General features: G+C 43.1%; 1 protein-coding gene across 5 annotated transcripts; it reads right to left on the bottom strand.

Moving 5' to 3' along the window:
* GSDME (gasdermin E) lies at positions 1-27,140 on the bottom strand. 5 transcript variants are annotated; one of them, XM_040589329.1, is made up of 11 exons: positions 26,802-27,140; positions 24,921-25,040; positions 22,290-22,708; positions 20,944-21,136; positions 12,244-12,415; positions 11,115-11,235; positions 6,491-6,664; positions 4,408-4,535; positions 4,105-4,291; positions 2,497-2,570; positions 1-1,710 (listed from the first exon to the last, which is right to left on the bottom strand). In XM_040589329.1, the coding sequence occupies exons 3-11, from the start codon at positions 22,498-22,500 to the stop codon at positions 1,480-1,482; spliced, it is 1,491 nt and encodes a 496-aa protein (XP_040445263.1). In that variant the 5' UTR covers positions 22,501-22,708; positions 24,921-25,040; positions 26,802-27,140; the 3' UTR covers positions 1-1,479. The 5 variants fall into 5 exon arrangements, with proteins under 5 accessions (XP_040445263.1, XP_040445259.1, XP_040445261.1 ...); XM_040589325.1 differs by having other exon boundaries at positions 6,491-6,679; positions 26,802-27,138; XM_040589327.1 differs by having other exon boundaries at positions 6,491-6,679; positions 22,290-22,520; positions 26,802-27,138.
* Positions 27,141-27,846: the final 706 nt, after the last annotated feature.

The raw sequence follows: 27,846 nt of genomic DNA, 5'->3' as shown, positions 1-27,846 counted from the left end.
TGAGGTTATAAGTTATTCTATTGTTCTGACATATTTAACAGAAAGTTTTGATAAGAGGCAACTGTTGAGTAGTGACTGGCAAAAGAAGCCCTCCCCATTTACAAACACATACTACCCTCAGAGTAACGCGCTCCCATCCTCCTAAAGGTCATTTCCACACACACCAGTGCAAGGTTCAGGCAACACCATCACTGAACAGATGAGACACTGAAACGCCAACAGCTCAGCGCACAAGGCTCATCCTGCGCTCTCAGGGTATGGAAAGGTATCACGATGCTTTTTAGCAAAGTCCACTTCCTCAGGGAAAGCTTAGCTGCCGTGAGTTTTTAAAAGACCTCTTGGATAATCTGCTCAAGACCATGTGGGAACAGAGCAGAAAAGTGAACCCAGGACTCACCCCCACTAGCTAAGCCGTGGGGCCTGGCTACTGCCCTGGCACACGCAGCTGCTTGTTTGTCCATCAGCCATCTCACAGGCTCACCGGAAAGCACCGGTACACCGCTCGCCTGCAACATCATCTTCCCAAGCCCGTGTTTACCTGTGCTGCATTTCCGTCCCATCCACATGATTACAAAAAAATTTGAAGAAAAAAAGGCAAAATAGTTAAAAGCACAAAGTGCTTTATTAACACTTTGCTGTTAGTCAAAGAAACAAGCAAAACATCTCCACTGAAAATGTCATGGGTAAAATGACCGTTTTTGTGGAGTGCAGCAGAGACATTTCACGTGCACAGACCAAAAGGCATCGCCATACCTCAAAGAGAAACTTCAGAATGCAATTCAACATCTGAAAGTCACTAAGGTGAGTAAAAACTTTTTAGAAAACCGAAACGCTGTGCAGAGGCATAAATTCCTAAGGCAGTCTTAGTTTTTGGAAAAAAAAACATTTTTTTATTTCCTGCAGTGTGCATCTTTAACATCTGTAAAGCCAAACTACACTTAATAAATGAAAAACCTAATCAAGTACCTCTTTGAGTGCCCTCCATTCCACTTGCTCCAGAGTTGAATGCATTCTGCACATCAAGTCTTACACGAGCAAAACATTTACTGCATTGCAGAACTCTGGATTTCCACACCCTGCTTGTTTGCTTGCTTACAAAAAGCAGTTTGTACTTTGCAGTGTTCTCCCACGCATATTAATGCAAGCAATCAGGCTTCCACTGCCCTGCAGATGAGACAACTACCAAAGCAGCTATGTTCAATTTCTGTTCTAGGCTTTTATTTTTTAATCCCTGCCCTTTTATTTATGCATAATATACATACCTTAATGAAACTGCAGAGCAGCAGCACAGCTGATGGCAGGGCACAGTGCTCAAGCCAGGCATGCCGCATCCACCCTGACCTCTACAACCCCCAGCCGCACTGCCAGAAGCACTCTACCGCGTGGCTCTACGGCCAGCTCAAACACAGCCACGCTGCCCTGCAGAGCTACAGAAAAAAAGGACAGGCTAGAGCAGTAAGCGGTTACTCAGCAAAGCTCCTACACATTCCCACCTAAAGCATAAAATCCGTACAATGCAACATAAAGAACAAGTGGGAAGAATCTAGGTTCTTTCATAGTTACAGCTTTTACAGAAGACTCTGTCATTTCCAAATTAATGCTTGACGAAGCAAACAGCCTTTGCACGACATCAAATCTTCCTCTGTCAGTGAGAGCAGCCACCAAAGGACTGCTCAGCGCCACAGTGCCATCGGCTGAAGCCAAGTTAGGCTGTATTTATGAGAGAGAGCAAAAGACAGAGACATTAAAAATGTTTCCCAAGCAGTGCTGTGCCTGCCATTGTATCGCTCAGTTCTTTCCTTCAGAACCCCCAGAGATCTTAGAAGGCAATGGCAAAAGGCCATCCCACATCTCAACAAGCACGACACACTCACGCAGAACCAAAGCTCTATGGCACTCTTTAAGGAGAAACATCTCTCCTGTGTCCTCCCCTCAGTTCAACTTCTCTCCCTGCAGATCAGCCTGAACTCTCACTCTCTGAGCAAACAGTAGCACTCACCTTGCCCCTATATATTTGAAGGTTTTTGCTATTGTTTTTGTCAATGAGCTTAGAAAGCTTAAAAAAAGCCCCGCTCCATTCCTTCAGCAGTTTCCATTAGTGGCCTCGGAGATTCGGAATTTCAGAACTTGCCAAGGCCCGAGCACTGCTGCTATCAAAATGAGATTTCTGTTTCCCAAGGGCAGGCGATTCCTCTTACTGAAACTTTAAAATGGGCTAGCGAGGCTATTAGTAAATTAAAACTGGAGTTAAATTATGATTTTCTTTTGCTTATAGACCATTAAATCCCCCAAATACAGAAATGTTTCAGAAGTTAGGTATTCACCCGCATCTTTGACACTGTCGGACTCTGACCTTTCCTAAGCAACGCCTACGGCTGAAATCTGCGCCAGAGCTTGACATCTCCTTTGCTGGGTGAGAAACACAGTCAGGCAGCGAACACAGTCATTACTGCTGCTGCGGCCCCCACGCCACACCGGCACATTTTGATTACTCACCAAATAACACAATGCTGGAACAACCTGAAGATCGCAGCAGGCACGCAGCAGGACCAGAGTGTAATCAGACAGCTCTGTCAAGGAAACGTTAAAAGGGAAAGATTGCTTCCAGCGAACACCGCCCGAGGCTGGCTGCTGGAAAAGGGGCTTTCTTAACAGTGAGCTCTGTCCTGGGGCTCTCCTGCTGAGCAGCATCTGTGGGGCCTAGCTGCAGGTACAGTAAGCACCTCCTGAAGGGGATGCTGGAGCCCAAAGCGATGCAATGCTGGGGACAGCTGTCACAACTGCTCTGCTGGACATCTGGAAGAGGCTGACTCAACCCTTTCCTGCCCGCTTCCCAGAGCGCAGAATAAAATGGGATGGGTGAGGGGCACAAGCCCCACACTATCTCTGCCCTTGAGAAAAGGCAGCTTGTAGGGAAGGGGGTTTCCTCCCCATCGTTCTTGTCTCCTGCCTAAGTATCTCCCCAGTGCCTCACTCTGAGTCTGCAGCCTAGACGAATGATCCAGGCCTTGAATAAAACAAGAACCTCCGCAACTCAAAATCTGTAAGAGATGCTGACTTCAGCAAAAACGCGATTTGAGAGGAATGACATAGCTGCGACTGCCTTGGGGACGGAAGACGGACTACACGATCCCTGTGGCGCCCTTCAACTCTGCAACTCGGCGGCTGTAATTCCTAACAGAAGCAAGAGACATAAACCAGCTTTTGATTCTTGACCCAGCTACACTTATGCCTGGACATTAGCAACAGACATTATGTCCCAAGCCAGGTGACAATGCAATACACTCAATTAACTGTGCCCCGCTGTTAATAACATCTGACAAGTGTTACCACATCAGCAGGCTTCTGTTTTCTATTTGTTTGCTCTTTTCACAAATGAGTTAAGCTCTCCTACCTGGGTACTGTGCGTATATGGATGCACACTGACATTTTGCTGCACAGTGCCACGTCTAACTACCACCACACTGGACTTCCCTTCATTATCTTAATGTCAGGAAATTCTTTGTATGTAAGAAAGAGGAGAAAAAGACAGAAAAGCCTGTCTTGGACTTTGCAGGTAGCTTTTAATTAACACTGTGGTGCCAACTAGATTGTGAGGATGGCATTTGTTTGACATTATGTTTAATCTCCTTTTTCAGCTGCTGCAAAAGACCCTCTAATTGCACTGTCTCTATGTTAAATTCGTTTCTGCTAAATATAGTTTGCACCTGAACAATATCTGCTGTTACACACATACAGCACCTAATTTGTAATTCTTAGCATTTAGGTGGGAAGAACCCTGGTATGCAATAAGAACAGAAATTAAGCTTGCCAAACTGGAAATGCCCACACTCAGCAGAAAGCAGAGCTGCACAGTCTTGGGGGAATGTATATTTCACAAGGAAAATCTGTCAGTAATTGAGGGCTGAATTTAATTCACAGCCAGGAATACTAAGCATGGTATACCAAACTCATAAAAAAGGAACAGAACAAATTACGTTCACTCAGCTCACCAACTGCTCAAAAAAGCCGTAAATGCTTTAACACAGACTGAGCTTCTAAAAGTCAAAAAAAAAAAAACCAAACCAAACAAAAAAAGGGCTGTTTTCTTCATTCACGACATACCAGAGATGGCACTGATGAGGAGGTGAGCAGCTGAGAAGAGCTCTTCATCCTGAGGGTGGTATTTCTGCAACAGCAGCTCACTCTGTAAACTGCACCCCAAGAGCTGCAAGAAGTCAACCAGGTCTCGTTGTTGTGCAGATTTTAACTCCTTCAGATCCGGCTTGTCCCCTGTGCAGATATCATCTAACTGGAAGCAAAACAGAAAGTAAAGCTTCTTGAAAAGAGAAAAGTTCAAGCAAAAGAGAATGCTAGCTCTGTTCTGAAATTACTTTTGGGAGGCAAGCAGAAGTTCCTTCATCTTACCACGTCCTCCAGGGCAGATATCATTTCTTCATGGAGCAGGAGTTCACAAAGCTTTTTATATAAAGCTCTTTGCTTGTCTTCCGGCAGCTTCACAAAGGGCTGGAACTGAGTCCTCAACCACGACAGATCTTTCCCAAGAAAGCAGTAAAAAGTAAAACAGTATTTCTATACAAATGCCAGTAAAAACAGTTAACATTTTTGCTATGTGCTCCATAAGCTCATTTATCATCACATCTTGACATTCTGGTTTCCATCAGCACAAGTTATAATGCATGGCTGGAAGACATCTGATCAGATTTCCCTAATGAGCCAATGAAGCTCAATCAATAAAAATTCTAAGAACAGTCACCAAGGATCAACATTCACTGTTCAGTATTTTTAGTATTTTAGAAGTCGGTATTTTAATGTTAACTGAACGAACCATGCGTTAGGTTTCTCACTTGAAAGTTCATCTTGAATGTTCATTTATAAGGCAGAATGAAGATTTCTGCTTATAACTTTACTTCTTAATCTGTGGTTAATACAAATTACGAAGTCAATGGTAGGAGTCTACAGACAGAATTAAAAGTTCCTATTTGCAATCCTAAATTGTTGCTGGCCTCATATTTCATCAGGTGCATCAAAGAATTACAACCCTTCACCCCTGGCCTAATTATTATTACAAAGATCAAGACAAAAATCTCTTCTTTATTGAAATGCTGAATCCCTTACAATATATACAACGGAAGCACAAGGCAGTTCACTGCATTTCTTTCCCCACAATTTAACTATGACACTGAACCAAAATGTTTTGTGACACCGAATTAGCACTCTGCTAAAAGAAAGTAAGTTTTCAGTCAATAATGCCAACTGGCAGGTTGGAATGTGCTTTTCCACATTCCAAAAACATGGGCATGCAAACGTTCTTACCCTTGTTTAGAAGAAATTTCCCTCCATGTCACTCTGGTCAAGAAACACACTCTGTTTAAAGAAGCCTAAAAATCGCTTCATTGGAAAAAAAAAAATCCCAGCCACAAGCAGGTATTTTTGGTACCTGACACAATTATATGACTGCCTATAAAAATAACCGAAGAGGAAACCTACTTTAAATTGCTTTAGTAGGAACAACTTTTTCATTTTTTTTTTCCAAAAGACAGTTCAGGTTAATTAATTAAAAAAAAATCCCAAGTCATTTAAGCAAGAAAGGCACAAAGGTATGTCAAGCTAAAACATAACACAAAACAGTGGCATATCGTTCTTTCACAAACAAGTGTTTTATAACGTTTGGAGACGCCGTTATTCCTTTCAAACAAGTCTATGCTAGAGAATTACGGAATATTTTCAAGACAATGAGTATCTGTTTTGGTCACAGTTAAGTCTACTGAACAGCCATTACAAAAGGTGAAATTCAGAGATAACGAAAGTGATTGTTCATCATTAGAACCAGCTGTAAGAACTCTCCTAAGAACTGATTAAAACTAAGTGTGTTTGTTTTCCCTTTTTTCATTCCTCTGGGGACAATCCTACCCCTTTCTTCCTCACCCCTACAATAAACAAGTTGTGCCTAGCCCATTATAACAAATTGCAAACTTCCATTTAAATCACATTTTGATTTCATCAGCCTTGGCTGATACTGAGGATTTCTATAAAGCTTCTCAGAAAATAACGAGGCTAAATGAAGGCGGGGGAGATATCTTTGTAATTTTTGAGACTTAAAATAAGCTTTAACTGAGAAGTTTTACTGCAAGCATTTTCCAAATAATGAAAAAATATTTTCAGTGACCGTTTCTGAATGAAAGCATAAATCATCACTAATCTTACAGGGCTTATCTGGAATGTAACAGAACTGGCACAAACCCCGGATTTTGTAAGATCTCATTTATGACAAAGGGATTCAGGATGATCCTAGGGAACAGTCCACTGCATATACCTATTGCTGAAGTAAATTTTTCTCTTCTTTCCGTGCGATCCCCCAAGAGCTCCTGATAAGGGCTATTAAAATGAACTAACATAATTTCTTATGTACTTTTGTACCAGATTATTTCCTCCTACCATATTGCTTAACTCACTGTAATGTAATCATGTAAAGCATTTCTGGTAATACCTTGTTTCAATACACTTAAAGAAGCATCACTGGGAATGCGGGTTGTAGCTCCCGAGTATCTCTCATTATCAACAGCATCTGGCTGATGGAGAAATGAAGCATCTCTGAATAGTGCTGAACGGGGATAAGTTGAGCCTTCTGTGGTTTCTTTTTCAAAACCTCCTTGCTGTTCATCTAGCAGACAGAATTCTGTAATTAGAAATTAAATTTTTAAAAATAATTGATAAAACACACAAGCAATTACTGAATGAGATGCTAGCTTATATCATCTAGTGTTCTCGCATGTGATTTCTCCACGTCTCATCTCTTCTAGATGGAGAGAATGGCAATGGTTGCTACGTATGTGAATTACTGAGCATTACTGCAGCCCTGATGTTTGGTACAGTTGTGTACAGACAAAGGTCCCGTGGTGCAGCTACCAACTACAAAACGTGACACCAGCTCCTCTGAATTCAAGTAATGCAGACAGCAAATAACACGAATGCTTCTCACTGATACCCTAAACGTGAATGCTGCATATGAGACATGCAGGTATGAATTCTTCAGTTTTTTAGCAATTAAGAGATGCGCTGTAAGGCGGGCTACAGATCCACTCGTGATGGGAGAGACGCCCGAAAGCACCCCGAGATTCGTAAGAACTCTGAAAGTCCCTCACAGAGCTGCTTCTGGTCATGGCACTGACAGACTTCTCTTTCTCAGCCAAGCCACAGGTCCATCCTCAAGTGCAGAGGAGAGGAAAACAGGGGGCTTTTCAGATGCTCTAAAGGACTTCACCCAGGCATGTTCACTAACAGAATCACTCTGCAATACTGTTTCTTTGCAATAACTTCATGGAGAAAATAACACACCTTGGCTGGATTACACCTGCTACCTCATCTTGATGGTGAGCACTGGCCTACCTCACCCAGACACTAATTTCTGCGGATTTCCTGCCACCGCAATGACCCCACCTTGATGAAGCTAAGGGACTCCTGGAACATACACAGGGAGTTAAGAAATCTGGAATATCAAGTTCTGCATTCATGCGTCCAATATTGTGCCCCAAAGATGCAGAATATAATCAAAGCCATATGCATATTTTTATTGTCTTATTAGCTCAATATAACAAAGTCACAAATGCAAGATTTGTAACTGTACCCCTGGTACTCTGCAGCAGGTCTGAAGAGAAGGCAGGCAAGCTAGCAAGAGGAACTCGATTTTAAAGTAATACCTGACAGCAAAAGGAAAAAAAATAATATGTAACTAATCAAGCACAATGCTCCCTCGTACCAGGCACAAAACCTAAATATAACCTTCCTGCAGTTGTAAGAGTCTGTCTCACCAAATTAAGGACATTCAAAGCAGATGAGAAAGCATGGAGAGCACTCCATCAGCAGAAAAGGTTTTTCAAAGGGAGAGCAGACAAAGAAATCACTGCCACTGAGAAAGACAAACGACAGAGACCTTTATGCCTGCATAACCCTTCACAGAGAAGAGAGAGCCAGAGATGAACAGAAAGCGATTAATACAAATTAAAGAACTTCCCAAAGCAACAAGACCCCAGACAGCAGCTAAGGCACCATCAGCCCAACGTGCTCATGCTGCTTTCAATGATAATAACAAGGTTTTCACATGAACCCTGAAGGAGGAAGACGGTGCTAAAACCTGCCTGCCCTCCTAAGGCAGAATGATGTTAATAAGGGAAGTCAACACACAGCATCACGTGAAAAGTTCAAGAACTACAGACCCTGCTGTTAAAGCCTGTAATAGGACTCGATTCAGAGGCAAATACAGGACACAAAGTTTTGTATTTATAGGACTGTTAATTAATTTTGTATTGCTTTTTTTTTTTTTAAGGAGTATTACAAAATTAGAGAATTACAAAATAAGTGAATGAAAGAATACACATTATACCGTATTATTTTCTCTATTGAATTCTATTACATCCACTGATGACAAACCTCCAATAGTGCAATTAGATCTTGTTAGTTATTCAGAAACATTAACAAAAGTGGAAGAAAACCAGAGACTATCAAGGAAAACAATCAAAGTCAAAGAGATTCCTTTGCCTGGAGAAGGTGAAAAGATCAGGACTGTTTATTAAGAGGAAGCAAGTCACACATATATACAAAGCAAAGTAAATCAGTCGAGTGCTACTATACCTCCTGTTTTGTAAAGCAAAAACAGAGAGACCGTGCAGTGAAACTTTAGAGACACAAAGCTGCAGGTCCTTTAACAGGAACAGCTTTTACATGTAGTGGAAAATTAGCCTGTAGAAATCAAACAGAATGATTACAGGAAAACATTATGGTAAAGTGATCAGAAAAGGATTAGACTTTTTTTTTTTCCTTATTTATTTATAAAAATGTTCAAGCGTGTCCAGTCACATTAGCCAGAACATGTTAAAGAAAGTTTATAAACCACTCTTCCTTACAGAACAACTCAAGCACTGTCAGTGGCAAAGAAAAAGAAACTAAAAACCCTTAAATGCACATTACGCTGTAATTACCTGTGAAGAGAATCCTATTATGTTACACCTGCTCCTGATCACTTTCAGTCTCATGCGAAAGGACTATGTCTCTGGATTTAAATTCACAGGCTATTTTTATTTCCATAAACAGACACTGATCACTGCTCAGACATTAAGAAGTTGAAGGTTAGGCTCCACCACACTTATTCTTGCTGGTAAATCCCTAATTTTATTGTTAGTTCCTCCACCTTACCTTCTCAACAGCACTCAGACAAGGCATGATAGCACAAATTTAAAAAAAGAGGCAAGACACAGGTTGAGATAAAACATGGAACAAACTGTGCTTGTTTTGAAGCTTAAAAAACATAACATTAAATATGAAAAAAAAAAGAAAGTGGAAAAAGAAGGAGAAGTGAAATAAGAGCAGGGAAATACAGGTCATTAACAAGACCCATGTATTATCAGCCAGCAGGACATAGGAATTTCCATCTAGAAATCACCTAAGTAGGCTACCAGCTATACACCTGGGTAGTCAGACAGCCTTAACTGCACCTGATTACTCTGAATTACAGTTCTATTATGACCATGAAGTCAATGCCCTCTGCTATATCTCTGTGTTCAGTATATGTCAGAGCAATTCCCCATTTCAGAATTTTTTTTACAGGTTACGTGATATTTACTTATATTCCTGAGCCTACAGACTTCCTTAATATCAGAAGTGAGTTGAAGGAGAACGGTGCAGAGTTTCTTTGCATTTCTTATCCAAATAAAGTGCATTCTGGATTCAAATCTCAACTGCACTTCAGTTATTTCTCCAACATATCTCCTGTTTCTCTCCACATTGGCCCTTTTCAACTTGCAGCTCTATATATAGTCCATGTGACTTCTTTCCTTCTTGCATAACATACCCTGAAACCTCCTTCAGGTCAGGGAGTTTAACAGAGGATAGACAAGAAAGAAAAACCCAAGAGATTCTGCAGAGCAGAGTTACTACTCCCCCCAAAGCCAATTTCAATATTTTTTTTAACTTGACACCTCAAAGTACTCAACCTGAAACAACTACAGCATGACCAGAAAACGTGACAAGGACATTTCTGCAACCATTCTGAGAACAAGCTATATATGAAAGTGTAAAAGGGACAGCAAAGTTTAAATTCCAGTCCTATACTTTATGAATAATTCTTTTCTTGGCATAACTGTTGTCTAAACACTCCTGGTTGACCACTGATTTATATTCAGTTCGCTCTCCCTGCTAACAGGTGAAGGCAACAGCACCAGCTGAAGGCCAGCTAGCTAGAAGCAAAACTGCAGAAAAAGATCTGGACAACAAACTCAAGAGGATCAGCGGTGTACCCTTGCAGCTATTGAAGTTTGCTGCATATTGGGCTGTACTGACAGGTGGATCAATTAAAGTGATTTTTCAATTTGGGAGACTGCATTCACAGCGTCGCGTTCAGTTTTGGACTCCCCAGTCCAAGACAGACATTCTTATACTGGAGCAATCTAGCAAACAGCCACCAAGATTGCTGCAGGCTGGAGAACAACGTGTACAAGAAGAGGCTGTGAGGCTGCGTTTGTCCACCTGGAGAAAATATTGCTAAGGGAGAACCTTACTGCCAAGTACTACTACTCAATAGGACCATGCAGTGAAGACAAGAGCCAGCCTCTCCTGTATGACGATATAATGAATGACAAAAGGCAAGTATCACAAATTAAAGAAAGGGAAATTCTTATTAGGTATTGGGGGGAGGAGAGAGAAAGATCTCACCACAAAGGTGGTCAAACGTGAAGAGGCTGCCCAGAGGGGTGATGGAATCTCTGTCTCTGGAGATAATCACAACTTGAACAGGCAAGGACACGAGCAATCTGATCTAACTCTGAACTTAGATCAAACTTCAAAACCTGGCCCTGCCTTGAGCTGGAGCTTGAGCTAGACGACCTCCTTTGGTTCCCTAAAACCTAAGTTATTCTGAGTTTTATGATTTATTCAAACAAGTGAGAAAAAAAATTTACTAAATCAGAAAAGCAGTATTTCACAGCACAAATAACTATCGAGTGAATGGAGACCATACAACATCATCACCCTCACACACAGAGAAATGCAAAACCCACTGCCCAACAGACAGCTCTGTCCACAGTTAACTGTGTGCCACAGAAAATCAGCTTCATACTTACCAAACTGGCCGCTGCGCTTTATAAACAGTTCAATTACACCGTAGGCAATAGCGGTTGCAGGAGGAATTTCAAGGATCACACTGGAATCCTTTATCATACTTCCATTTTCACTCACTGAAACCTGCAGGACAGATATATTCACAGTTTATCTCATTCGGCTACTGTGTAGCTTAAACAGAAAATTAAGGGGAAAAAATACAGAGAAAGAACATGCTTTATTCTCCACGATTTCTAACTAAAGCACGTTACATCCGTCATCTACGAAAGGAACTCGATGAGCAGCGAGGTAGAAGCACAATGCCAGGAGCAGCTCCCCAAGTCTTAGCCACCCTGTCCTAGCACAAAGTTAAGCTCCAAGTGCAGCTTTTGCCACACATGGGACACTGTGCCACCACAGAAAGGGCACCCACGTCAGCAGCCTGTCAGGCCCCTCTTCTACCCTGACAGCCCTTCTGCCCAGCTGGAGATTGGTACCAGGAAGGTGGCAATTGCACGGAGGGTTGTTGAACTGCAACTCCCAGATTTCTGCTACTAGGGACACCCTGCACACGGAAATGATTCATCTGCAGCTTTAAAAAAACCATACCTTACAATGAATGAGCGTATGTTTTGACTTCGGTAATTACTTCTGAATTCATAGGCAATTTTTCAGATGTCATCATAATGCAGTTAATCTCTACTCCCATGACTGAAAACAAATAGCTTCTCAATAAATACTAAAACTCAGTAGACACTGCAAACATTTTTGATGAATGATCACTTGGCTTTTGAAATAAATTTGCTTCAGCAGTGCTTTTTGCTCTTCAACTTTCACCGGTTTGTTACGTCTTTATGTTCTGCTGTGTGCAGAATTCTACACAGAAACTGAATAACAATCTGACAGTATGAATGGAAACCACATTCCAGGCTTGCATTAAAAGATGGCATTTCTTGCCAGTGAGGCAATGGAAAAAACATTTTGCTTTTCTTCACAACTAAGCAGTGCAGCGAGTTCAACATGTTAAGGAAGGCAGTTCAACATGTGAAGGATGCATGAAAAATAACTCTTAAGTCTATTTGGAGAAACCATAATTTCTTTTCTGATCATCTGCACATGTTCAATTCCTTGCAGAGTTTTAGTAACTTTTACCTTTACTATTTTTGTACTGCATCCCATCACACCACCAATTTTTTCTTCTGTCTGGGTATGTTCAGATATCGTACACTTCTGTGTTGTTATTATCTTTTCTCTCAAGATGCACAACACTTCACGTTTTCTTTCTATTACTTGTTGCAGTAAACTACTGTTTAGATTTATCGTTCTGAAAAAGACAAGACACCATTAACAACATAAATACCAGAATTGAGAAAAAGCATTTTCTTCATTGCTTGAAGCAGCTTTTGTATAAAAATATCAATGGTTTCTGTATGAGCAGTCTCCTCAGAATTATTATGTCCTCTTTTGCTATTTGGTAGCAGTAAATATCTGTATTCCACAGGAAGTCTCAACACATGTAGTGAATTCTTGATTCCTTACTCTCAGCAAATGCAGCAGTTCTCTGGCTACTTTTTAGGCAAAAAAAAAGCAAGGGAGAATGAAAGCCAACTTTAAGCTTCGGTGCAATATGCAAAGAACCAGCCAGGCTCACGGACACCGGACTGAATGCTCTGCTACCGTGAACTCACAGTGGCATTGTCACGGCCAGGGCAGGGGATGGTGGCTAACCATTGTCTTCAGAGTCTCACATTAAACAGTGTCGGAAGGTCAACAGCCACATCCTGCAGTCTCTATTCAAAATAATTACTTCAACTCGAAAGGTTACCCGGCAGTACAAAGGGCCTGTGCTCATGGTCCATATTACGAACACCCTGCAGCCTAGCACACGACTGTACACACTACGTGCACGCACACACACGCTAAAAATACGTATGACAGCACAGTAAGAAGCTGGTTTGGCCTCTGAAGGCCCATATGCAGGCAAAGAAGCACCACTGCCAAATTCTGAATCACCAGAATTTCTCCTTGAGGGATAAACAGCACAGTAAGAGTGACGCCTCAGTGCCAACCCTCACAGTTCGCTCTTGACCTGTTCCAGTGTTCACTTAAACCCTGACCGGGCTGAGTGGGATCAGCATGGACCAAGTACTTCAAAGGGCTGGATAAGAAAACATAGAAAAGATGTCATGGAGTAGGAGACTGGAGAAGATTATAAAAAAAAACAAAACACCCACCACAAACTCCTGTGTTACTTATCAGTATAACCTCACAATTTACAATTCATGACCAGGGCTGTCACAGTAAAAAGAAAAATTAACTGTGGGAGGGACCTCAGATCTCTCGCCTCTGCCTCCAACTCCACAAGTCATCCCTACTTCACAACATAATTCAGCGTATATTTAAATGCTGCTGGAAATATTTCTAAAGTTAGGTTCTTCTTCGAATGAGCAGAAGAAAGGAAGTGAACTCCCAGAAACAATAAGAGAGAATTATTTTCTAAGAAAAGGTGATAAAATTCACCACCTTACCATCTGGGGTGTTAACAGACTTTCTGGTAACAGTTAAAGCAACTTGTTAACTTACATTACACTTTTGCAAAATACTTATTGAAGGTCCTCAGATGAGATGTTGTACTTTCTATGAACAGATAACTCTAGCAAGGCAGTTGGAAGATGAAAAGATTGCTATCCCTGGCTCAAGTTATTCAGTCTTTTCTCCTCCTTTTTACCAAAAATGGCTATTCATGGAGCTAAATGGCAATTCCCCAAAAATGTGACAGAAAGACATGTCTGACTTCACTTTATTTAAATCAAGATATCTCCACTTTTAATTAAAAGTTTTAGATTTATTAGATTCTGGAGGTTTGGATTTATGCAGCCTGTGTAAGCCTGAAGTCAGCTTGGCTCTTTATTAAATTAAAAATATCCTGAGGCAATTTTTGTTCTTTGGAGAGTTACATGGTTATATGAAAGTTCAATCAGTCGGAATGAACTGTCTGAAAACCTTAAAGTTGATTGTTTAAACAAGGGAAAGAAAATACCTCTGAAGCAATGCAGCAGCCACTAGAAAAGCACCCCCAAACATTCCTGAGATTATTAATATAACCTTTTTTGATTTTGGTGCAAAGCCATGCTTTATGCTTGGAATGCAATGAATCTTTGGATTAAGAAAAAATGGAAGAAATGTCAAGCTATCACAAACACCGCTGCTCTTAGAAGTGTCTGCCAAATCAGAGCTATTACTTATCACAATAACAGACCATCAAGCCTATCACATCCCTCACAATAATTACTTATGATTCTGAAGAGGTGTGCTAAACATCTTGAAAATACTAACTGATGCACTAAGAACTTGCAGTTTTAACATTTGACCTAAGTAGCCACAGGGGAAGAAATACAACGAAGAAGCACAAAAGCAATCTGTCATTTGCTTTCATATGATTTATTTTTTGCCTGCTTTAGAGGATGACAAACTCGCTGGATATCCCCAAAAGTTAGAGCAGAAGAAATGAAACAATCAAAGGTAGAAAAGTACAGATTAGAGCTTCGCTGTTTCTGTAAGAGTGTTAACGTCAGAAGCATACAGAATATGATTTAACTCTATACAAACGAAAGACCAAAGTAATTCAAGAGACTTTTTTCTTCCATCTACTTCTACAGCATTCTGCCTGAGGTAGGCCTGGCTCAGGTGCCCGCATGCTCCTGGCTTTGAGGTTCAGATGCGGAACTAACAGCAGAGTTGCAGAGTGGAAGAGTCAGAAGACAAAGATAAACTTGCAAAGAGGCACAGTGAAGAAATGTCTGAGGCAGCGCTGGAGGCTACGCAGCAACCCTAACGCCAAGGGGCACAGAGCTACCTGCTTCGGTCCCTGCGGCAGCACTGCTGCAGGCCCCGTGTCTCCGCACAGAGCTACACTGTGTGGCAGAGACATGGCTGCTGCCTTACCCCCAAGCTCCAAGTGCCTTCGGTGGGATGCGTTCGGCTGTAAAGCCAGCGGAAAAGCTCTTCTTTCCCCATTAAGTTTAGGGAGTACTGGATTCCAAGCTTTAAAACACATAACCATACCAACAGCTACAAATACGCTTTCCTCTAGACTTCTGGCACTGAACCTTCTATACAAAACCCCTTAGACCCTAGGGTTGTGCGTGGGCACATCACAAGTTATCGCCGGAGCGCAGCTTGTGGAAGGCAAAATACCTTGCTCTTCTCAGTGGCTCAAACAGGAGATAACGTGAAGTAAGCAAACACCCAGCTTATCTAAATTACCACTGAAAATAGTCATCGAGAGCAAAACGCAACAGGGTTAAAGTCTGACAATCAGAGTAGGTCTTAAAGTATTGCAAGGCAATGGCCGCTGAATCTATGAACGTATTTCTGCAAGAGCTGAACTCACTGGCTTGCATAAGGCTCTGAGTATCACGAGCACATCTGAGTAACAAGAGATGGTTCAGTTAAATCCCCAGGAATACATGCATGCAGGCACATGAATTGCATTGTGTTTTTTTATTTTACAGGTCACGTTTCAGAGCTTTTATTTCTGCTCTACAACCACCACTCTTACCATCTCTTTCACCACCTATCGTACAGGAGCCTTCACTGATCTTCTGTGACCTGTACTACATCACCGTACTCCTTCTCTCCTTGAGAAGCTGAGCCAAAATATTCAACAGTAAAATAAATATATAAAAGTAATATAAATAGAAAATACAATGAGATGGTGGCTTGCTAAGTCCCATTATCAACACACAGAGTATGAGTCTGTATAAATAAAGATCATTTAAAAGATAAGGATTACAGTTTTTTGTTTGATTGTTCTGCTTAAATAACTTTCCTGAGGTCAATGATTTACTATGCTAGAAGCTCTATAGGTCAGACATGAACAGAAAGGAATTTCTTTGAGTTCTGGTCTCATTCACTGCACATTTAAATGGATTAAACACTTCCACCCTCCCATAATGCAAAGGCTTCCTTCACTTCTATTCAACGTTTCTCTTCTTGCATGAGGAAAGCATTGGAGAACAGAGGCACAAAGCCAATTTGCTGCAGGCTAGAAGCAGGAAAGAAAGGAGCAAGGCAGAAACCAATGGAAGGCAAGAGGAAACAAACATCACCTGGCAATAGAGCAGGCTCTCACAGTTAAAGGAGAGAGCATGAACCTGCTCGAACCCCCACAGCTGAAACCGAGGGTCTTCAGATACAGAATTTCTGACTGGACTGTCCACAAAGGAGGGGGGCTAGGACCATTTTTGCATCAAATCCTGTCTAGTCTTCTCAGTAATCTACCCCAAAAAATCCTCAAAGCAAGGTGCCTGCCAATTTACTACGAATACCAAAGAGAATGGTTACTGCTGTGAGTACTCTCCACCCTCACACTGAAGTCAGCGCTGTTGCTTGCCTGCACGAATTTTCACTAGTCCAGACTACTCATGAGTGAAAAATCTTTTCAGTCCTGCACTGGGCAACGTCACCTCAACACACCTCCTCTCCAAGCTCTAGAGACATGGGTGGCCCATTCTGACAGCTTTGCCCAAATACAACTTCTTCCACAACATCCACATGACTGACTTCCAAACCTCTCTCACTGCTCAGCCAGAATTCCTCAGCTTGTTCAGTCTTTTCCACTTACAATGCTGATGCCTTCCATACACATGCTGCTTGCTGCCCAGTGACAGGCTTCACCCAGCTTTGTTCCTTCTCTAACAGAGACCTCTAGATGAATGCCATGGAGTAAAACCCACCAGACCTCACTCTGCCAATTTCCACCAAGCACAGATGCGTAGTATTTCTTTCATCTATCCATTTCAAACGTAACCTCTCTGACCTGCTTCCTGCAGTCACACTGGAACACGGTATCTGCTATAGTCACGTTATTGACAGCGTTTCACAATTCTCCCTACAGAATAACCTGACAATTACTTCACAGAACATCTTCTCTAAGAATACCAGAGATTTTCGAGAGTGCAAGTGAGACAGTTCCTCTGTTTTCTATTCAGCATCCTCCTTATTTTTTAAGTCACAGACACAGACAACTGATTTTATTCAACCCTGTCTCACAAGATACTGTGACTTCCTATTATCCATGTAGCACCTTGGTAGAAAACTGAATGGTTTTCTCACATGCATAAACGCTCAAGGAGTTTTAAAGAATAATTAATAAGATGGGCTGAATTTCCACTGTACTCAGATTAGGAATAGGCACCTATTTTTGTCTCAGTGCAGACAACAGTTGAATCAATGAAAGTACATACTGAAGTGCAAAATGCAATAGTGTAAAAATCTCTTTCAATCATGCCAGAGCATACCACTAATAACACTTACCCTGTTTTTCTAATATGCTAATCAGAATTAGGAACGATGGAATTGGAACAGGCAAACTTTTCTGCAACTGATGTGAACTGACTGACAGCTGCCACTTGGTCCTATTTCTTTCTCTCTGCTGTCACAATCCTCTCAGAGCTTCTATTTCAATCACCTGACAAAACCTAGTGAAATGGTAAAAAAAACCAGGCAAATTTGTCAATCCATGAGAACTACAGAGATTATAACCTCCTCATAATCCTTTTCACTGAAGGGGAGAATACAGAATGGTTGAGTTGGAAGGTCATCCAGCCCAACCCCCGGCTCAAGCAGGGCCACCTAGAGCAGGCTGCCTAGGCTCATGTCTCCAAGGAGGGAGACTTCACACCCTCCCTGGACAATCTGTGTCAGTTCTCAGTCACCCTCACAGTGAAAAACTGTTTCCTTACGTTCAGACAGAGCCTCCTGCTTTTCAGTTTGTGTCCGCTGCCTACTGTTCTGTCGCTGGGCACCACTGAAAAGAGCCTGGCTGTATCCTCTTTGCATCCGTCCTTCAGGTATGTACATACATTAGTAAGATCCCTGCCGAGCCTTCTCTTCTCCAGGCTGAGCAGTCCTCTTTCTCACCTTTTCCTCAGATGTGAGGTGCTCCAGTTGCTTCATCATAATTGTGGCCCTTCACTGGACCCTCTCCAGTATGTCCATCTCTCCCTTGTACTAGGGAGCCCAGAACTGGACACACTACTCCAGCTGTGTCCTCACCAGTGCTGAGCAGGAGGGAAGGATCGCCTCCCGCAGCCTTGCCATACCAACAGAGGGTGTGTTCACTGGCGCCATCACCCAGATGACTAATGAAGATATTAAACAGGACTGGACCCAGAACTGTCCCCTGGGGTACATTGTTAGCCACTGGCCTGCACACAGATTTTGCACCACTGATCAATATGCTCTGGGCCCAGCCATTCAGCCAGTTTTCAATCCACCTCGCTGTCTGCTTGTCCAGCCCATACTTCAGCAGCTTCTCTATGAAGATCTTATGGCAGGCAGTATTGAAAGCCTTAAAATAGAAGGCGGAACATACTCTTAAATCCATAGGTTAAAGGCACGGGACTGACCTGAAATCAGTATGTTGCCATACTCTGTTAACAAGCACAACGTAATACGAAAAGCAAGAAAAATGTTAAAAAAAAAAAACACACAGAGTTTATATAACTAAAAGAACCATTTACTTTCTTTTTATACTGTATATTATGTTAGTGTGTTCCGCATTTGCAATGTCATTGTTCCTGCAAGTCAGGAAGGATCTCATCCTGCATCCTTCAGCTGTCAACCCTCTTCAGAAAAGGAGAGCCAATCTGGCACCTGGAATCTAATTAAAAGATCAGTAGGATTCTCCTTCAGCAAGTTCACATAAGAAGTGACAGGAAACTGATTTGCTGCCACTCAGCACTTCCAGCTTGCTGAACCCTGAAGACTCACATGACTTAGTTTAAAAGGCGTATCAGCTTTGACTTTTTTTCCCCCCAGTTCTCTGCTGTTTATCTGCAACTTTGACTTAAAGAGCCTAATACAAGAACATTTTAAAATGCAGCTTCATTAGGCTATGTATGTAGAAATGATAAATGAAACAGTAATTCATCAAACAAGTACAAGCAACGTATGTCATCAGATGACATCAAGAACATTTAGCTGACTCTCATCTCACAAGGACTGAGAGCTAAACATCCTCTTAGTACCAAAATGGTTTGCATCCAAAAATCACTAACTTGTAGGCACCGGCACTCCTGAACACTGAGTTCCTGAATTCCACACCATGCTCCATGAATAAGATAAAAACTAGAAGCCCAGACACAATCCATCATAAATCATAGAATATTTACGAATGAGTAACTGGAATTCCATTTGTAAGGCATTGCCACAACTTCCAGTGAGACTCAGCATTATGCTGAAGAAAAAATAAAAAGAACATTCTGCTATCCTTATCATTTTCAGTGACCTGGCAGAAGCCAGACTGACTGGATATCAATTATACGCTTTGCATCGTAAGCCTTAATAAGCTATGAGCATCTTTTCTATGAACCAAGAACTAGCTCCTCGTATAGGACAGCACACACGTTAACCTCACCGACAGTTACATTCAGATTGGTGTAGAGCTACTGATTTTCCACACTCAAAAAGATAATATACTCCTAAATATTTGATTACATCCAGGATTATAATACCAATATGTGCTGAAGTAAATCAGGGAGGATTATTTCCTTGAACAGAGTAAGTAACATACTGCAAAAAGCTAAGTGAAAGCTTACTGATCTAAACAGAAGTCATTCTGATTTGTTTCTCTGTAGGACTCATTTATTTAGTGTTAGAGACAAGACTCTAAATCTTGACTGATACTATTTTTCTGATACTATAAGCATACTAATTTTACAGGCCTGGTACACACATTTAGCCCAGTATTTTCTGCTTTTAATAAGTGCAAAGAGAGAAAGGTGCCTTAGAATAGAAACTCAGAGTAAGTTTGTTGACTTGTGAATGCTCACAGTATGAACAGCAGCCGTTTGTTCCTGTGAAAATGAAGAATTGATTTTCTCTAGAACATCAGTGTATCTGAAGCAAGTTTACACTGCGTCTGAGAACTTTTGCACCAGAACAAAACGTATCATCTTGTGCTGATTTTGGTTGTGGTGCTTAGTTGCTGGCTGGGGTTAAACCACAACACATCTTTATCTTCAGAGCATCAGCAAAGGCTATTAAAATGCATTACACCACCTGCTATAGAACTAGGGTACAATGGTGCCACCAATCAATCACCCTCACCTCCCATGAGTCAGGACCTGCAATACAGAGCGGACCCCTTGCTTGTCAGCTAGTTGCCAAGTAGGCTTTGGTCCATGACCGTCCTATCGCAAAGGTTATATAAATCTGGTATCAGAGCTGGACAGGAAGTGTTGCATATCTTGTAAAATTAAGATTATAGTTCCCCTCAACTATTACAGTGTATGAACAGTGAGCAACAGATCTAGAAACTATATTTTGTTCAACTAGTAGAACATGCATTGAACATGCCTGCTCACCTTTGCTATTCCTTCAACTTCGAATAATCCAATTTTCTAGCAGTCACACACATGCAAAAAATTACAAAGCCTGCTTACAAGAACATTAGTAGTTCTGAATTCAGTTTCCATAGCATCTGCCCCAGCAACATAGAAAAAATAATCCTTTTTTTTTCCCCCCGCATTATTACCTCAGCACAGCCCCCCAAAGAAGGGAGGATTTGGCTCATTCCACGTGGCAATTCATGCAAATACATAAGGTGAAATCACAGAGATTTGTTTTTAAAACAAAAGGGGAAAGGCTGACATCAAGCTTTCAAAATCTGGAAATTTTCATGTTTGTACATGTGATTTATCACCAGAAAATGAGAGCTTACAATAAAAATAATTCTCAAACTACAGCAATACTATAGAATCAATTGTTCAGTGATCACAGCTGGCCCAAGTCTTTTCAGCTCAGTAATCTTTCCCGGCCATTACGATGGCCACAATAAAAACAAACCTGTCCTTGACATCTTTCATGAGCTGCTGCAAGTCGATCTCCTGCTTCCTCAGGTTTCCAAATGAGGACTGGTTTTCCACGTAGCCCTTCCCTCCAGCTCCCAGGCTGATTTTTCCAAATGAAGTTTCAATACTTCCTTGAACAAAATCTTCAAACTTCCCCATATATTTTGCAAAGTCAGACTCCACAATTACTAGGAAAGTAATAAAAGTAATTACTAGCTGTGAAGAGAAGTGCTGAAACAGTCCTGAAGTGACTGGAAAAACAGAAGCTTACAGAAAATATGGCAAGTTAGTGAAGGCAAGAATGGTATCAAGCAGATAAATAATGAAATTTACAGCTCTGCAACTCTTACTTCTGCTTCATTCATATTTTCATCATCTTTGCTCCGCCATCTTTTATATTTTGTCATTTTAGGAAAATACAATGTGATTGAAATGCTGAGCTCAGATGCTATAGAAGATTTATACAGAATGACTGAAACTTATTTCAGCTACAACAAAAAACTACAAAGCCGACCCGCTTGTACAACAGGATTCAGACTACCTCGTTATAGGGCTGTCCCAAAGCTCACTGGAAACCAACAGAAGCATCTGACTGGCTTAAAACTCTCAATCTTGTACACCCATAAACCAAAGAACTGAATCAGAATCAGCTAATCTTCCAAGCCAGCTACAATTAACATCTAAACCTAGGGACTCATCTATTTTCCTGTATGGAACTGTAACATGCCCAGAAATATGGGATTCCAGATCGTCAATCCTAAAACCTGGTTAGGACCGTCACATCTGGATGAATAAAGAAGTACAAGGGTCAACCATTTTTAACAGTCTGTGCAAGAAGAACGGAAGCAGTGGTAAAAGTCGCTTGGCCTTGCCTGTGCAAGCATCCCCTGGGCTACCATCACCAACAAGACACTGTTTATCCAGTCCTTTTTTCCCTGGAGCACAGTATAGTTTCATGCTACCGGCACATACTGGAATCCCCCAAAAATGTTCTAGGGAAGTTCCTGTGGCTGCACACCGCACTGTTATTAAATAGTAGAACTGCACGGCTTGACAACCTTCAGCACTCAATCTCAGTAGTCCATCTAGGCAAAACCTTTTTTTTTTTTTTAAACAAACATTTATATTGTTTGGTTAAACAAATAGAATGATCTATGGGTTTTAGTTAAACAAATAAAAGTGAGAAAAGATCCAGTCATCTCATTTCCATGGTTGGAGAATACTTCAGAGCACTCCTCTGAAAGCAGCCCTCTAGTAAAACAATTGAAAATAATAACAATAAAGATTAGGTTCTGCATTCTTTTCATCTGCAATAATAGTGCTGCCCAAGTATGGCTTTACCTGGTTTTATTGGTTTGTCTTCAGTAAGCACATCACTCAGGGTGACTGTCAAGAAATGATACTTGGGCTTCTGCCAGCACCAGAATTTCTTCCTCTTCGTAACTAAGCTCAGAAGCTGCAGCTTGTCTGAGGCATTCAAGTGGGAGACAGGGATCAAGTCACCTCCACTGTCAATTTCTCTCACAAAATTCTTTGTTGCTTTTGCAAACATCTTGGGTAATCAATTAAAGCCTGAAAGAGTACACCTGTTTTTCAACTACAGTTGGAAAGTATAAATATTCATATTTTTACTTTAAGAAGTTCTTCATAGTATTGGTATTAATGCAGGAACAGCTAGTGTTTTCACCCTGTCTTCTCCACTCTGGGCTGGGAATCATGATGGTTCAAACCACTTATCCCGAAGTAAGAAGATTTTCACACTAACAGATGAAAGAAATTTAGTTAAAATTTTAAATAAGCAATAGTGAACAATGCAATACAACACGATACACAAGGCTTAAACATTACAACAATAATGCATGGAAGTTATGATGACGCAGATAATAAAGAAAGAAAAAAAATCTAATCTATAGCGGCAAAGTTCTTCCAAGGAACATGCACAGGTCATTAATCTGTTAGGGAAAAAAAAGATCACACAGTTTACCTGAAATTCTTAGAAAAAGCATCTACTAATGAGCACCCCGCAGACACTCGCTGGGATAAGAAAAGCACTAGTGCAACAGCACAGGATTTCTGCCCCACAGAATCCTCCTTCTACTACCTAACATAAAATTATCTTATTCCATGTAAGGTAATTAGGTATTATTCACACAAATTATCTTGATCTTTTTAATAGTGAGAAAACACATACAGGGATAATAAAAATTATTCTATAAAACGCAACAAATATTTGTGCTGGCATCTTTCTCACTAAGTTTTGTTTCTGAACTACGCCCCTGGAAAATCCCAATTAATGGTTTTCCTTCTGAACCTTTTTACCTCTTATATTTTGCCATTTCCTACTTTCCATTAGCATAACTACAGCTAAACTAAACAGAAGTTATTTGCAACTCTTATTGGTATCTGCTAAACAGCTACAGACAGTATCTTAATCTAGATTTTAAATGTTTTAAATTTAAAAAATTGGCATCTCTTACAAGGTTTTCTTTATCCCAAGCAATCCATTTTGCTGTATTTACAAGGAACTTTTTCATTAAGGGAAACTGGCTAAACTCAGGAGAAACGGTAAAAGCGACCATTCACAAGTACTAAACACACAATTCCAATGAACTAATTACTGGTCTTTTTAAAACATCTAATAATTTTTAGTTTTTCAACTCTGTGTTATTTAATTCTGGAAATATTAGATCAAGTAATTTTTTTTTAAGTTGGCAGCATTCCTTTGAATACCCTAGCTGACACCAACTGGAAAGTTCAACTAAGATCATAAGATGTCTTAGCTAGGTACCCACATGTTCACGATTAATTACCTGTCTTGCTGCGCAGAGATGGTAGATTTGTCATGTACAAATACAGGTCAAAATAAGTTACAACAGACTTCAGACAAAAATTGATATTGCAGTGGGTACTCAGGATTATTGAGAGAAAACGGAAAACTGAGTGAAGATATTAGTGGTTAGACCACAGGCCCCAAGTTTTACTATCAGCTAGAGGGCGGAGAAACAAAAAAGCCCTTTTACAGATGGGAGCTTAACTTTCCACTAGCTTTTTTTCAAATCCCATTTCAGAAAATACTTCACAAACTATTCACCAATTCATGTCGAGGTATCTACCTCCTCATGGAACCCCTATGGCCTACTCTTAGCTCTCCATGTAAGCAAGCAAAGAGCGTTTCTCAACAATGCATGCATGAAAAGGATTTGAACAATGTCAAAGTCACGTAACATTCTACTGAAGAGTCTTCTGGGACTTTCACTGTAATTGTGGCTGCAACAAACCTGTAGCACAGCCCCAGCCATATGCACTGGGAATATTTCCACTGACTTTCTTGTTCTCTGAACTATTCCCTAAACTCTGAATTGAGATTGATTTTCTGAATTCTTAAATTTCTCCTGGTTTTACTTTTCCTGTTTTTAATCTCAGTGAGAACGCTTTAACAGTATAAGCAATGGAGCACCACTGCAGCAGAAAAAAAACAACCCACCAAATAAACCAACCCCCAACAGCCAAAAAAAACCAAGTTTTCTTTTTCCCTGGGACTTCTTTTGTATGACAACAACCAACCAGATCACTCATTTGTAGTCGAGGAGACCATCAAGAAAATTCTCACTGCCTGCATTAGCTGCTCTTCCCCAGCATTACTGTGCCTCAAACATTTCTGTGCTTTACACAACTGTTCGCTCATTCTGATCCCATTCCTCCATAACCAACTCACGCGGGCACAGTTTCTGAAAAGAAAAAGGCTCACCAATTTCTGAGAAGTTTCTGACAAGACAAATTGCAAAAACCAGTTCCTATGATCTGGCATTGTTACACATTCACTAAATCTCATCAGAAGAACCATTAACACTATTCTATAAAACTCGCAATTCACAGTGGTTTGTTTTCACTCCCAGTCACCATGCTTCTGACTAGCAAAAAGGACATCCAGGGAAGACCACGGAGTGCTTCATGAGGGCTGCTGAGACTCACCAGGCAGGAGAGAGAGAGATGGGACTGTCTTCAGCCTCAGGACGACGACGTCAGTATCTCCCACACTTTGCTGTGCTGGGAAAGTCTTTGCAGGGAGCATATTTGCTGGTGCAGCTGTACCTGCAAAGCAAGAACATTCTATCCAAATCCCTGTTTATGTCTCTTTGGATATCGTGCCTTTAACACAACTTCTAAAACGCACCCAAATGTCTTGCTTCAGTAGCTCACAAAACATCGGCAGAGAGCGAGCGATTAAATATGCCCTTAATCAACATGAAGGAGTTGAGTTAATGCAGCTACCAGGACTGACAGCATCCTGACTGAACGGACACGGCGCGCTTATGGGCACGGAATGAAGGAAACTCTGCCTTTGGAGTTTCTTCCTCTGGAATGTCAGAACTGTGCTTGGTTTGGTAGAATTAAAAGGGAAGGCATCAAAGCTGGTAGGAGAAGCCTGTCAAGAGCAAATTCACTTCCGCAGATTGACAGCTAGGTGTGAAAGCAGAAAAGGAAGGAGGAGTACCTTGCCTGCCTACCGAAGAATTTAAAATTAGCCTGAACGTGGGCTATAGGAGGATTATTCAAAGAAGCTGATGAGATCAAGCGAAGATATTTACAGCGACTTCATTATTTACTTATAGAAAACCAAATCTTACCCTGCTGCTTTCCCTTATCACATCTCCCTAACTCAATACAATGGGACATTAGATCCAAAGCAACATTTTATGAATAATCAGTGTTTACCTTTGTCAGCACAAAAGCAAGTCCTCAACAGCTGCCTGATATTTCTTACATTCTGTATACACGTACACTGACCTTTACAAAAAATACAAAAAAGCTTTCTTTTCCGTTTAACATAAAATTACCCAGCCTGTAGCTGGAAAAAGTACAAAGGGAATTTGGGAACTGTGACAACTGGACTGCCAAATGTTAGGGCATCCCTCGCCAATCCAAGTTGTAAGGAAACACAACCCCTGAAGGCCAAAGGTGGCCGCGGTGCCAGAAGGGCTGTTAGGCCTTAACTCCCCTGCAGCAGCGGCAACCGCCTTTGAATCCTAATTAAGATGGGGTTTACGCCAAAAGGCAACTGAAGTGTGGCGGTGGTGACAAGCAGGACGTGTGTTTTATTATGAAACCTTATAGTTATTTCACCTGTTTCCTAAAGAATTTAAAAACAGCCATAAAAGCTACTAGGCAAAGCCTAGCGGGGATGTTGACACAGCAAATTTCAGTCCCGGAACACATGTGATCCCCAAAACCACATCCAGCAAGGTTCAGCCCTGGATGCAGCCCTCTACCGCGCCTTGAGGGCTTTACAGCACGTGCCTTCGAGGACGCGCGAAGCCACAGCGGCTCAAGGCACCCAACAGGGCCATGGCGCCCTGACCAGGGCTCCTTACGTGGGGCGGGGGTGCGGGGGCCTGCGGCAGGAGCCTCGGGAAGGGGCCCAGCCCTCCCAGTCCCCGGTGAGCAACCCCCGGCCACCGAGCGCGGGGACCCCCTCACACAGCCCTGCGGCCCCGCCGCCGCGCTCCAACGCCCCTCGAACCAGCTCGCCTCGGCTGCCGCCCCTCGGCCCGGTCGGTCCCCCGCGAAGCCGCGGGCGCGCACAGGCGGGCAGGGAAGGCACGCGGAGCTCCGGCCGTCAGCGACGCGGCTGCAGCGGCCGCTCCTGAGCGTGCGGCCGGGCCGGGCCGGGCGGCGAGCGGCCCCTGACGCGCCGAGGCCCCGCGGCGCCTGCCCCGCCAGCCGGCGGGACGCGTGGGGCTCAGCCCGCCGAGAAGGGAGGAGCGGCGGCGGCGGCCGGGGCCCCTCAGCGGGCGCTGGGGAGGCGGCCAGGGCCACCTCCCGCGGCCTCTCCGGGCCGGCCTCCCTACTCACGGCTTTCCCGGCGATCGCCGCCGCCCGGCCCCGAGGATGCGATGCGGTGCGGTGCGGTGCGCTCCGCCCGTGGGGCGTGCGGGGCCGCGCCCCGAGGCGAGGTGCCGAGGGCGAGGCTGCGCGAGTGGCGGGGGCGAAGACCCCCGGCGCAGAGGGGGTGTCGTGCCGAGGGCGCGGCGAGGGGCGAGGCGGGAGGCGCGCAGGCCCCGCCCGGGTGCTTGGGCCGGGCGGGGAGGGCGCGGTGGCGGCGCCCCGGGTCGCCGGTCGAGGCGCTGCCGCCATGTTGCCGCGCGGGGCCGGCGCCCGGTACGTGCCGGCGGGCGGGGGCCGCGCCGCCCGTGTCCGCCTGCCGAGCCCCGGGGCGGTTCGTGCTTCCCGCGCCGTCCCCGCCCGCCCGCGCCCGGCCGGAGCCGCCTGTGAGGGGCTGCGGGCGGGAAGGGGCGGCCTGGCCCTTGGCCCTGCGGTGGGCCGCGGCGGCGGTGCCTGGCGGGGGCCCCGTGGAGGGCTGCCCAGGGCCCGGCGAGTGCTTCGGCAGCTCAGCCGGGGCACTGGGTTTGCGGGGTTACAGCCTGTGAAACAGCACGGGCGGCAGCTTTTCCCTGCTGGGAGCCGTTGCCCGGTGGTGACACGTTATGACACAGTTAAAAGGGAAATTTTTGCGATATCCTCTCAAATCCGGCCCGGATGACCCGTGGTCAGAAATGCAGAGGGTCAGCGGTCTGTCTGCGGGATCCGCGGGGAGCAACAGCCCTGCCGCGCTTTGGGCTGTGGATTCGCGGCTGCAGGGTTGGCACTGCTGGCCCGGCGAAGCGGCAGTGGCCCAAATGGCAGCTGCCACGCCAAGGTCCCCAGTCCAGCGACCCTGACCGGCAGCACTGTGCAGGATGGGAAATGTGATCAACGGAGCGCGGGGGGCAGGTTGGTGAACCGCAGTGTGAAATACTGAGCTCCATCACTGTATCTCAGCCCTCTGAAAACAGTGCAACACCAGAGCCAGACAGCTGGGTTGGTCACGATACCAAAGGACCGATCCTGTGAGAAACAG

Source organism: Falco naumanni, chromosome 4 (assembly GCF_017639655.2).
Source record: "Falco naumanni isolate bFalNau1 chromosome 4, bFalNau1.pat, whole genome shotgun sequence".
In the NCBI taxonomy this organism is placed as follows: domain Eukaryota; kingdom Metazoa; phylum Chordata; class Aves; order Falconiformes; family Falconidae; genus Falco; species Falco naumanni.
This window is presented reverse-complemented; position numbering and strand designations above follow the sequence as displayed.